The 14,105-nt window shown below is 37.9% G+C and overlaps 1 protein-coding gene across 2 annotated transcripts in view; it reads right to left on the bottom strand.

Moving 5' to 3' along the window:
- Window positions 1-10,178, bottom strand: part of LOC308523060 (putative coiled-coil domain-containing protein 144C) — a 63,938-nt gene extending 53,760 nt beyond the window's left edge. Inside the window, exons 1-4 of one of the 2 annotated variants that reach the window (XM_081096724.1) lie at window positions 8,971-9,990; window positions 8,234-8,853; window positions 3,965-4,141; window positions 3,695-3,855 (exon numbers count right to left, since the gene is read on the bottom strand). In XM_081096724.1, coding sequence (XP_080952850.1) covers window positions 3,695-3,855; window positions 3,965-4,141; window positions 8,234-8,853; window positions 8,971-9,244 — 1,232 coding nt within the window. In that variant the 5' untranslated portion in view covers window positions 9,245-9,990. Of the gene's footprint in view, window positions 1-3,694; window positions 3,856-3,964; window positions 4,142-8,233 lie in introns of both variants that reach the window. The other variant, XM_081096723.1, reaches the window with a different exon arrangement.
- Window positions 10,179-14,105: the final 3,927 nt, after the last annotated feature.

Raw genomic sequence — 14,105 nt, 5'->3', positions numbered from 1 at the left:
TGGATGTTTCTCTCTCATCATCGATGTTTCTAACTCTCTATCCCTCTCCCTTCTTCTCTGTAAAAAATCAATAAAATATATTTTTAAAAATGCTCAGCAAAGTGGGAATAGAGGGATCACACCTCAAAATTATAAAAGCCTTATATGCCAAACCTACAGCTAACATTATACTCAATGGGCAAAAACTAAAACCGTTTCCCTTAAGAACAGTAACAAGACAGGATGCCCACTTTTACCACTCCTGTTCTACATAGTACTAGAAGTGCTAGCCAAAGAGATCAGACAAGGAGAAGAAATAAAAGGCATCCTAATTGGAAAAGAAGAAGAACATTGTCATAATTCCCAGATGACATGATACTGTACTTAGAAAACCCTAAGGACTCCATCAAAAAAATATTAGAATGAATAAATGAATTTGGCTATGTTTCAGTATACAAAATCAATGCTAAGAAATCGATGGCATTTTTATTATGCCAATAGTGAACTTACAGAAAAAGTAATTTTAAAAAAACTCATTTACCATTGCACCAAAAAATTAAGATACCTACGAATAAACTTAACTAAGGAGGTAAAAGATCTCTACTCAGAAAACTACAGGACTTTGAAAAAAGAGATAGAGGAAGACATAGACAGATGGAAGAACATACCGTGTTCATAGATTGCTAGAATCAACATCATCAAAATGTCCATACTACCCAAAGCAATCTATAGATTAAATGCACTCCCCATTAAAATACCGAGAGCATATTTAACAGATCTAGACAGAACTCTACAAAAATTCATCTGGAATAAAAAAAGAAAAAAGAAACGAATAGCTGCTGTGATCCTGAGAAAGAAAAACAAAGTAAGAGGGATTTCAATACCAGATATCAAGCTGTATTACAAATCCACTGTTCTCAACACTGCCTGGCACTGGCACAAGAATATACATATAGACCAATGAAATAGAACAGAGATCCCAGAAATCGACCCAAACCACTATGCTCAATTATTATTTGACAAAGGAGGCAAGAACATACAATGGAGTCAAGACAGTCTCTTCAATAAATAGTGTTGGGAAATTTGGTCAGACACATGCAAAAAAATGAAACTAGACCACCAACTTACACCATACACAAAAATAAACTCAAAATGGATAAAGGACTTAAATGTAAGATGGGAAACCATAAAAATATTAGAGGAATCCACAGGTAGCAAAATCTCAGATATATGCCGAAGGAATTTCTTCACTGACACAGCTCCTAGGGCAATGGAAACTAAAGAGAAAATGAACAAATGGGACTATATATATCAAAATAAAAAGCTTCTGCACAGCAAAAGAAACCATCAGCAAAACAACAAGAAAACCCACTGCATGGGAGAACATATTCGCCAATGATATCTCTGATAAAGGTTTAATCTCGAACATTTACAGGGAACTCATACAACTTAACTAAAGGAAGATAAACAACCCAATAAAATAATGGGCAACAGACCTAAATAGATACTTTTTGAAAGAGGACAGACATAAGGCTGAGAGACATATGAAAACATGCTTAAAGTCACTAATCATGTGAGAGATGCAAATAAAAACGACAGTGAGGTACCACCTCACACCTGTCAGAATGGCTATCACCAACAAATCAACAAATGACAAATGCTGCGAGGATTCGAAGAAAGAGGAACCCTTGTTCACTGCTGGTGGGGATGCCACTGTGGAGAACAGTATGGAGTTTCCTCAAAAATCTAAAAATGGAACTTCCATTTGACCCAGTGACCCGACTTCTAGGAATATATCCCAAGAAACCAGAAACACCAATCAGAAAGGATATATGCATCTCTATGTTCATAGCAGCACAATTTACCATAGCTAAGATTTGGAATCAGCCTAAGTGCCCATCAGCAGATGAATGGATTAAAAACCTTTGGCACATCTACACAATGGAATACTATGCTGCTGTAAAGAGGAAGGAAATCTTACCATTTGCAATAGCATGGATGGAGCTGGAGAGCATTATGCTAAGTGCAATAAGTCAGTCAGAGAAAGATAAATATCACATGCTCTCACTCATTTGTGGATTATAATGAAAAACATAAACCGATGAACAAACACAGATGTAGAGACAGAGAAGCATCGATCAGATGCTCAAAACTCAGAGGGAAGGTAGGGGAGGGTGGGGGTGAGGGTGAAAGATCAACCAAAGGACTTGTATGCATGCATATGAGCATGAGTGATGGATGTGGACAACAAGGGTGAGGGTGAGGACGGGATTGGGGGATGAGGGGACATTGGGGGGATAAGGACACATTTATAATATCTTAATTAATAAAGAGGAAAAAATGTAAAAAAAATAAAAAAATAAATACACTTCAATTGTCTAACAATCAGTACACTGTAGACCAGAACTACCCTCATTTTTTTTTCCAGTGGCTGCATACTACATTATTTTATGGGTATAACAAGTATTTCCTTATAGATAGCTATTTATACTATCTTCAACTTTTTGGTATGCAATGTTGTAATAAATATCCTTAACATACATATGTATATTTGTAACATTTATATAAATATCCTTAATGCATATGTGTATATGATATATCTTTAACATCTATGTCACATTTTATATATATACTAGAGGCCCAGTGCACAGAATCGTGCACCGGTGGGGTCCCTTGGCGTGGCCTTGGGATCGGGCCGAAACTGGCAGTCCAATGCTGCCTGCCCTCCTGCCTGCTGCTCCTGCTCATCCAGGCCCAGCTGCACCTGCCCAGTCAGTCCCAATCAGGAGAGGCTCGCACAGCTGCAGCGGTGGTGGCCAGCCATGAGCCCTGCACCTGGCGCCGCTTCCAAGGGGATTGCCGCGGGGGGAGGGGGGGCTGGGATGCCATCAGTGATCAGCCCTCTGGGTGGACAGTGAGGTGCCCTTGCTGGCCTGGGATCCGTATCCATCCTGCTGACATTCGCACCAGTTGTTGGGAGCCACCTGACAGCTGCTTTCACTAGTATATCTTTTTTCCTTGCCAAGCTTGCATGGAGGGGAAGTGGCCGTGGTGCTCGAGGCCGACTTCCAGGAGGCCAGTGTCACTGTCAGGATTGTGCCAACAGTGCAGGTCCATCAGCTGGTGGCTGCTGGGACAGGTCAGACAGCTGAACAGTGCTCCCGCTGTGGGAGCCCACTGACCACCAGGAAGAGCTCCTGTCGATCAGTCATCTGGCCATTCAGTCATTTGGTTGCTTAGGCTTTTATATATATATAAATAATACATATAATGACCAACTATATGCTTGATATACATAATAATATATAATTTATGTCCTTAGAATGTATACATGTGTGTTCATACAAGTCATGTTTTCTTGTAGGATCTAGTTCTGAAAGTGAAGCTATTGGGATAAAAGAATGACATACTTGAAATTTTGAAACTCAATTACCCTTCAAAAGAAGATGCACCGATTTCACCTCCCAATAGTGCACAAGAATGCCTTTTCCTCCCACATGCCAATTCTGGTTTTTATTTTCTTTAATAAAATAGTTATCATTATGAGTTCTAAAAATGGTATCTCATTGTTTGTTGATTTGCATTTTTCTAATTACCAATCAAGGTTCACTCTCTCTAGTAAAAATATAAAATCAATCAGTAATATTAGCTCAAGTTGGAATTTTTTTATACGAAAAGAATAATTACCTACTGTTAAGTACTGCTGTAGGCTTACCTGTCAGACTCTTCATTCTCCATAGTAGAAACCTGCTGCTTATCAGTTTGTTCACTGTTGTTCTGCTGACTCAATCCACCACTGCCAGTGTCATCAGCACCCTCATCCATGTTTCCCGACACTTCCCTTTTACTGCTTTTCTGATCCTTTTTTTCTTCAACCTTTGATGAAAGATTGATATTAGGGATATTGTTATCATCTCGCTCATTAAAAAGACTGTGTTTTCATTAATTTTATCATTTGGCTTTTATTATTTGGCTTTGTTATTACCTTATTCATGAAAATGACTGTGTTTTCATTAATTTTATCACTTGGCTGCTGGTTATCAGTGTGTTCATTGTTGCTCTGCTGACTCAGTCCAATACCGCCACTGTCCTTATCAGCACGATCATCCATGTTTCTTGACACTTCCCTTTTGCTGCTTTTTTGCCACTTCTTTTCTTTAACCTTTGTTGAAAGTTTAATATTATGGATATTGTGATTATGTTATTCATTAAAAAGGCTGTGTTTCCTGTAATTTTATGAAATTAATGAAATTGCTATGACTTGAACCAATAAAAATATTTTGTGTGTTGAAGTTTATTATTAAAGGTCATTGAAATTGTTGTCAATTCTACTTCATTTGTGTCAGTAAAGAAGATGACTTTTTCAAGATTTCTAATAGGGCTTTCTTAATTTTGTGCTCCTATTCACATCACACCCACACTTTGTTACCTAACATTCTCCTTACCCACCCCCACCCCATTTATCTAGCAGAGACAGAGAAATAAAAGGACAAAGATGCAAAATGTGTCCTCTTCTGTCTTTCAAACCTGGATCTTGCATTACCCACCAGATTTAGAGGATGTGAAATCGTGCTTCAGTAACAAATAGGAAGCTTTCCTGGGTCTGCACTAAGCTATTCCTTTCCCCATTGTCTTTTACAATTCTTTTTCCTTTAAGATCTTTGAGGGCTTCAAACAAGTGGTGGTATTCATAAAATATATGAACCACAGTTTACCACAGCACTGGAGCAGAGTGAAACCAGTGGATTGGTGGTTAAAGTTCAATTCTGGAAAATGAGCAATACGATCCCTATAAAATCTTATAGCTAGAGGATATACAAGTAGTCATCTACTTACTTTAGCCCCATAGTTACTAATAATGGAAATAAAACCAAGATTAAATGAACTGTCCAAACTTGGTAAGGATGCAATTCCTAGCATTTTATGGCACCAAAAGAAAAGATATAATTGTATAGTGCTCAATCAGATAAGTAAACAGAAAATTTTGTCAAATTAATCAGGTAAATTAAGTATGACTTTTGAAAAGTAATTTAATGCCTTAGTGTAATGAGAGGGCTCATCCACATTTTCTTATAAAAGAGCATCATATCTCAAGCTTTTTCCATTTTAAAAGTCAATGAACCTCAAAACTTAATCTTCTATAGAGAAAAATATTGATTTTATTGCAAATAATTGATGTGACATACATATATATATATATATATATATATATATATATATATGTCAAAATGATAATTGCCATGATTTTAGTTTTGGAAGGTGTTCTATCTCTTTTTATATTTTTTTAATCTTTACATTGCAGTTCACATTCAACATTATTTGTATTACTCTCCGTTGTGCCGCATAGTGGTTAGACAATCAGATACTTTACAAAGTGATCCCCTGGTATTTCAATATCCATCTGACACCATTCACACTTTTTACAATACTAGTGGGCTGATGCATGGATTTGTGCACATGGAAAGGAAATTAACTAAAAGAAATATTTTAATATTGCTGGTCACCCTTTCTCTCTAATAGAAGTGTCAGAGATGAAAGGAAATTAGATGCATATGAAAATAACATTTGAATTGATTACTAAATAAACAATAACAACATGGTATAACACAAAGACATGATATAAAAACATTGATAAAAACAATGACTGATAAATTGATTAAACTTATTCTATATCTCCCTGAATACTACATTAAAGGTAAAAACATTTTCAGAGTTCTTGACTAATTTCCCTTGTGATAAAATATTTACAACTTTAATGTCACATGCTCTTTTACCTCGAGAGACAGCAACATGTAACTGACCATGTCCGAAAACGGGTTCAGGTAGGAATATTCCTACTCTGTCTAGAGTTTGTCCTTGTGATTTATCAATAGTCATCACAAATGCTGGCATCACGGGAAACTCTCTTCAAATTAATTTAAATAGGAGGCCAGTGTCAGACAGGGACAATCAATTCTTAGAATCAGAGCAACCTCTCCTTTCACAGCATCTGTTAATACTTCAGCTTTAATTATGTTAGGTCGCAATCTTGTGATAATAAATCTAGTACCATTACAAAGACCCCATTTACTATTAAGATTCCTCAATAGCATGATAATTGCACCTAATTTCAATTTTAATTTATGACATGACATTCCCAAAGGAGTAGTACTATTAAGAAATGCAATGGGAAAATATGCCTTCCCGGCATCATCCATTGAATCAGTAGATTCATCACTCAAGTAAGTGTGAAAATCTCCATTGAGTCTATCCAAAATTTCTTCATTTAATTTATGAACATGCTTACTTTTAGGACAAAGAATCACACATTTAGATATATTTTTAGTATTGCCTATAGATATACTATTTTCAAAGCTAGCTTCAATAATAGATCCGTTACAAATCATTTCACGTGGTATTTCAATAATATCCATTCCTAAATGAAAACTGCTATCTAGTTTGCCATCTCCAAGTTTTACTAACAATTTACTATAAGCAGAATCCTCTGATCTCATATTTGTTTTAAGGGACAACTGTCTGAAACATCTCCAAACAGTACAGTACTTTAAGCTCATTTGTACTATAGCCGATGGCATAGCATGCAGCAAAACACTGAGATATTGTCGAAAATCCCCTCCAAGGAGAACTTTTCCACCAAATGCAACATTCAAATTAATAATTTCTCTTAGTAATCTATCTATGGTGTTTCTAGCATGACTGGATGCCATGGTGCATTCATCAATAATGAGCCTTTTTAATGGTTTTAGCAACTTCACTCTTTATATCGAGTCTAGAAATTGAAGTTTCATTGGTGCCAGAGAGAGCTTTATATGTATCACCCATGCACGAGTCAATGTTTATTTTTAAGTTGCCAGTGTGTGTCATATGTACCAGCAGGTGGGTCAGTGGAACTTTCAGATGGATGTATGGTCAGTCACTTAGCCTTTTATATATATAGATGGTTGACTATATTCTCTATGCTGTACTTGACATCCCTGTGACTTTTCTATAACTACCAGTTTGTACTTGTTGACCCTACTTTTGACTCAACCTACCAACCCATTCCCTCTGGCATCCGTCAGTCAAATCTGTCTGTTATCTATGAATATCTTTTAAATTTCTTAGTTCATTTATTTTGCTTTTTGCTCTTTACATTCCACATATAAGTGCAATCAGTTGGGACTTATCTTTCTCTGTTTGATTTATTTCACTTAGCATAATGCCCTCTAGGTCCATCCATGCTGTCACAAATGGTAAGTTTTTGTTTTTTTTATGGCACCATCATACTTTATTAAACAATATAATGTGAAGGTTTGACTCAACAAACACATTTGAGAGTGATGATAAAAATATATATATGAAAGTACGTATGTTTGTTATTAAAATATCTAAATAATATTCCAATGATGATATACAATGCAGGTGGGTACTTGAAATATTGGGGTGACTATGTTATACAGTATATGATTATCTAACCACAATCCTATACATATGAAACTAATACAAAATAATATTGAATGTAAACTGTAACTGAAAAGTAAAATAAAATAAAAATATCTTGATGTGATCATATTAGAATTCTAAATTCTAAGGTTTTCTTTCAGTAAGCCATAGAAGACTGCACACACTATAGCACAAAAATAGATGAGTTTGGTTGGGGATATTTGTTTATATCCCTTCTGTCAGTCATAGTTTCCTTCACTTTTATTGTTTCTGGGACGCTATTTATGGGTATTTTAAAAATTAATTTTAGAGAGAGAGGGAGAGAGAGAGAGAGAGAGAAACATCGATGACATAGAAACATAGATCGGCTGTCTCCTGCACACACTCTACTGCAGATCCAGCCACAACACAGGCATGTGCCCTGACCCTGAATTCAATCAGGAGCCTCTTGGTTCATGGATCAATGCTCAAATACTGAGCCACACTGGCCAGGATACGGGATGTAAATTATATTTAAGCCAATGAACTTAAGAAATAAAACAACCCTAGTGCTTATTACATTTTTTAAACAATTTCCTTTATACTTTCACTGGTTCAGAAGATGACATAATACATAGCTAAATTAGTTTCCCAATTCATAGGGAAGACTGACAGAAAGATCTAAGAACAAACCTGAGAACGTTTTCTTAAAATCCTATTACTTAGTTGACTGAATCTATTTATATTTACAATTATATATTTAGACAACCTAATTTTACACACAAACTTTTTTCAGAATGGATAAGAGAATTGATAAAGAGAAAAAACAGAGTAGCAGAAAATGAAGTTCTACCTCTTTTTGAAGTTGAATTTTCTCTCTTTTCCACGCCAGGTGTTCTGCTTTTAAGATGTCTACTTTATTTTTAACCTTTTGTAATTCTTCATTTACATATACTCCAGGTGTTCTGTCATTGTGCAGTGCAGAGGAACTCTCATCTTTTAATTTAGAGTCCATGCTTTTACAATAATTAGCACGGCAATGATCTGCACATAATGGCTTCTGGAACAAGTCTTGATCTGGCTTTATTTCCTTATAAGTATTTGTATCAGCAGACATATCGTGGCTTTTTCTTTCAATGATGAGTCTGATTTCATTGCAGCAGGGATACTGCAATTCAAGGTGGCTTTTCGGATCACTAGACTGAGGTGTAGGTCCGATGCCTAATTTCCAATCTGTGGTATTTGGGTTCATATTTTTTGTCATCTGCATAGCAAACTCTTGGTCTTCTCTCACTTCAGATGTAACTACTGCATGTCTTTCTTTTTTATTTTCTGTATCATTATAAAAAATCTCATTTTTGTTTAAAACGTGTTCAACGTCAGATTTGTGATCATTTTCAGAGTGTAATTCCTTTTCTCTTAAACGAAGCTCAGATGATGATGATGAGGGAGAGTCTGCTGGGGACCCAGGGTCTGCTTGAGATGGAGAAACAATTTTGAGAGAGGTTTCTTCTCCTTCAGGAAATGTTTGTAATGCTGCAGAGACAAACTTTCCAAATGCATCTTTCCCCTCACAATCAAGCATTTTACCTGTCAAATTAGAAGGCCTTTGTCTTAAGCTTGCTCCTTCTTTAGAGTTATCACGTAGTGGCTCTTCCTCAGGGCACTCCGTCATTTTGAATTTTACAGAAAATTCAGGTGACTTCTGCTTTGACTCATCTTTGGAAAGTTGTAAGTTCTTCCTCTGCTCTAACGTGCCTTGTTTGATGCCTATTTCCTCCTCCTTTTGCACAGAAGGGTGTCCTGAATATACAGATGTATCTTCTTTGTCACATGCCCTATTCATTTCTGATTCCTGAGACATTTTTTCTAGATGCAAAGGTGGAAGGTGAATTTGCTTGCTTTGATTTTCAGATGTCTTTGCTGTCAGGATACATGTTTTTGAAATAACTTTATCCTTGAGTAATCAAGTATGGACAAAGATAAGTTAGAATATAATTAAAATTTAACTGTTAGGATTCTTAATCTATGATTAGCTACTCCCAAATCACAGGATTGAAACTAAGAAGTAAAAAAATAACTTGCCTTGGCCTAAATACAAATAAAAATATGAACCTAATTTTGATGCTGTTGGAGTTAAATAATTCATTAGATGTTAAATCTATCAAAAATAAATTACCAGCTGAGTTTTAACATTACAAAGCTTCCTTCCTCACTTAAAATATTTCACCTCACCATATCCTGAATATTGAGTCCTTGCAGTGCATTTCAGAATTTTTTAGGGGTGCTCCAAGATGGAGGCAAAGAGGCAAAAGTTAAGTCACCTCCTCACTGGGCCAAATTGGAATGACAAGTAAATTACATAACTACCAACATGAACACTAGGTGAACATTCGTCTTATAACCAAGGATCTACAGAAGAAGCCTGAGCTACACTGGCAGGAAGGACAGAGATTCTAAAGGTAGGCCCCCACATCCACTTGTGGTGGTTGAGAATGCAGAGGCATGTCTCAGTGCAATGGTCCCCTGAGGAGCATGTGGTCTCAACCCCACTCTGGGGTCCAAGCCCTGAGAACCAGAGCTGAGAAGAGTAGCATACATGACATCCGATTGTCCTTCAGGTAGAGGTGGGAGTCTCCTAGAATCCCAGGAGTCCTTTTAAAGGGTCAGCACATGAGTATCATTCCCACCACTCACCCTGGGCCTATGAAGAAAGGGTGGTTCAGAGCAGACTGGGAGTCACGTGAGGAGAGACTGCTTTATGTGGCTCTGGGAGAGAGCTTTATGGCCTCTGGGTGCCCTCCCTGTGCTGAGTCGCTCTCCCACAATGCCCACAGATACCATCACCCTTGGGTCAAGTCCTCCCTTCCTTCTGGCGTCAGCCTGGGAGATGTACTAGCCCATCATCCTGAATCCTTGTCCCCAACCCTGTGGAGCTACACAGTACAAAGGAGCCAGCTGCCTGGGCCCATGGTGTACACTTTCATGAAGATCTCTTAAGAAGGTTGAGATAGCTGAAACCGGTTTTGCTCAGTGGATAGAGCGTCGGCCTGAGGACTGAAAGGTCCCAGGTTCAATTCTGGTCAAGGGCATGTACCTGGGTTGCGGGCATATCCCCAGTAGGAGATGTGCAGCAGGCAGCTGATCAATGTTTCTCTCTCATCGATGTTTCTAACTCTCTATCTCTCTCCCTTCCTCTCTGTGAAAAATCAATAAAATATATTTTTTAAAAAAGAAGGTTGAGATAGACTGAGGAGGTGTCAGAGACTGAGTTGTGTGACTTTGGGTTGGGAAATTTTATTCCCTTGCTGGTCTAATTGAGGTCACCTTTCTAGTGCCAAGCCCTCTCTTCACACAGCCAAATCTTGATACTTGGGGCCTGATGAATTCTGCTGGCCCCACCCTACCAGAAAGGTCCACAGGTCCCCGGTGGGTGATAACTGGCATTTGTATACCCTGGGACTTGTGCTGAGTGGCCTCACACCCAGAAATGAAGCCCAGTTTAAATCTGTATCAATCAAGTAAACACCACTTGCACCTACCTGATGACTCACTTACCTCATGCAACTCACATACCAACAGGAGCTCTTTCAGTGACTGACCCCAACAGAAAGCTGGTAGGTGGAGGTGGATCTCGGAGTGACTTGGGCTTTTTGCTCAGCTGCCCCATGGGCTTGGTGCTGGTAGAAGGAAGCATTGCTGTGCAGCTTGGCCCCTTCCAGGTGCACCCAGGCCCAGCAGAGGCAGTCACAAACTGGATCGCTTTGTAGCTCCACACAGGTAGCCCAGGGGAAATCACAGGCAGAGACTGACATTGACTTGCAAGAGAGTCCCTCCCAAGAGGCCCCAGAACCAACACACTCAGTGGGGGGCTTCAGAGCATGACCCAATTAGCTTCACAAGCAGAACACGCAAACAGAAATCTGGGCAGGCACCACACCGAGCTGGCATGAATTACTTCACATGGGGTCGATCTTTGAACAAAAGCTTGTATGCTGTGTAGTCAGCCGGCATGAGGATCAACCCCACCCATGAACAGGCCAACAGCAATGAAAATTCTACCAAAGGAGGGCTCACATAACACAATAAAACACAAGTGACATTCTTGGAGCACCTACATCATGTGATCAGAAAGACTGTACCAATGTGCCTCACTAGATACCTAGTTCATAAGGCCATTATACCAAGACTGGGAGGCAAAGCAGATCTACCCAATACACAGAAACAAGTACCACGTCGCAGCCAAAATGGAGAGACAAAGATGCCGCAAATAAAAGAATGGGAGAAATTCCCAGAAAAAAAATCTAAATGAAATGAAGGCAAGATACAGAGCTCAAGAATATGGTTACAAAGATCCTCAAGGAACATAGTGAGAACATCAACAAAGAGGTAGCAAGTATAAAAAAAGGACAAAGAAACCACATAAGATAACCACTCAGAAATAAAGAATACGATATCTGAAATGAAAAATACACAAAAAGGAATCAATAGCAGATTCAATGAAGCAGAGAATAGACTCATTTTTAGAAAAATATATTTTATTGATTTCAGAGAGGTAGGTATAGGGAGAAAGAGAGATAAAAACATCCATCATGAGAAAGAATCATTGCATGCCCCACACTGGGGATCAAGCCCACAACCTGAGCATATGTCCTAACATGGGATCGAAGCGTGACCTCTGGTTTATAGGTCAACACTCAACCACTGAGCTATGCCAGCTGGGTGAAAATAGAATCTTTGATTTAGAAGACAAGGTATCAGGAAACACCCAATTAGAGCATAAATGGTGTTTTTTTTTTAAATACGGCTAGTTTAAGGGACTTCTGGGACAACAAAAAGCATAGTAACATCCACATTATAGGGTACCAGAAAGGGGAGAGAAAGAGAGAGAGAGAGAGAGAGAGAGAGAGAGAGAGAGAGAGAAATGATTTGAAGAAATAATGACTAAAAACTTTCCTGACTGGGTGAAGAAAAAGGAGACACAAGTGCCCGACACAAAGAGAGTCCCATACAAGAGGCCCACAGCAAGACACTGTATAATTATAGACAGTGACAAAGAGAGGATCTTAAAAGCTAAAAGAGAAAAACAGATAGTTACCTACAAGGGAGGCACCATAAATCTATCAGATACTTTCTCAACAGAAACTTTTCAGGCTGGTAGTGATTGGTACAAAATATTCAAAGTGATGAAAAAGAAGGACCTACAACCAAAACTATTCTACCCAGCAAAGCTATCATGTAAAATTGAGCTTTTCACATAACTTAAAGGAGTTCATCTCAAAAAAAGGCAGCGTTAGAGGAAATATTAAAGGGACTTCTATATAAAGAAAAAGAAAAAAGGCAGAGACATAATTATTAAGGGTAACAATAATTATGAAGAATAAAATGGCAATATGTGAGTACTTTCAATAATCCCTTAAATGCTTCAATCAGAAGACAGAGAGTAGATGGATGGATAGGGAAACAAGATCCCTACATGTGCTGTCTACAAAAGATCCACCTCAGCAAAAGATACACACACACTGAAAGTATAAAGAAATGGAAAAAGATATTTCCTGAAAATGCACGCAAAAAAGGCCCTGGTCTGCTGGCTCAGTTAGTTAGAGTATTGTCCCAATACGCCAAGTTCGTGTGTTCAATCTCTCATCATGGCATATACAAGAAGCAACCAATGAGTGCATAAATAAATGGAACAAATTGATGTTTCTTTCTATCTCTCTGTCTGTCTCCCTCTTCCTCTCTCTCAAAATAAAAAATAAAAAAAATAAACAAATTTTTGCCTTGTCAGTGTGCTCAACGATCAAGTGTCCATCCAGGAAACAAGAGTTCACTGTTTTGATTCCTGGTCAGGGCACATGCCCGGGTTATGGGCCCAATCCCCAATAGGGAGCATGCAGGAGACAGAGGATTGATGTTTCTCTCTCATTGATGTTTATATCTCTCTATCCTCTTCCCTACTGTCTCTCTCAAATCAATAACACATCCTTAGCCAGTTTGGTTCAGTGGGCAGTGTCAGTTTGCAGACTGAAGAGTCCCGTGTTCCATTCTCTTCAAGGCACATGAAAAATGTATTTTTCCAAAAATAAAATAAAACATATTTAAAAAAATTTTTTTTCAAGCACAAAGAAAAGCCTGGGTAGCAATACTTATGTCAGACAAAATAGAAGTTAAATCTAAGGTTATAAAAAGAGACAAAGAAGGCCATTACATAATGATATGGGATCAATCCAACAAGAAGAAATAACCCTTATAAACATATATGTACCCACCAGAGGAGCATTTGAATATATAATGCAAATATTGATACAATCATAGTTAGGGTATTAAATACCCCATTGACATCAAAGGATAGACCTTCTAAAGAAAAAAAAAAATCAGGAAGGTAACAGCACCCTTAAAGGACCCATTTTACCAGAAGAATTTCATTGATATTTTCAGAGTATTACACCCTAAAACTGCAAGGTATACATTTTACTCAAGTGCACATGGAACATTTTCCAAGATAGACCACATGTTAGGCCATAAAACAGGCCCTTGTAAATTTAAAAAGATTGAAATCATTTCACACATCATGTCCAGTGACTATAAGTGTGTACCTATTAATAATCACTTTAAATATAAATGGCTTTAACGCTCCAATAAAAAAAAACACAGAGTAGATGAATGGACAAGAAAACAAGACCCCTATATGTGCTGTCTGCAATAGAACCACATCAGCAAAAGAT

The sequence above is a fragment of the Myotis nattereri genome (genome assembly GCF_964212035.1).
Source record: "Myotis nattereri genome assembly, chromosome: 1".
Lineage (NCBI taxonomy): Eukaryota > Metazoa > Chordata > Mammalia > Chiroptera > Vespertilionidae > Myotis > Myotis nattereri.
The sequence above is the reverse complement of the archived record's forward strand: the minus strand, read 5'-3'. Positions and strand labels throughout refer to the sequence as shown.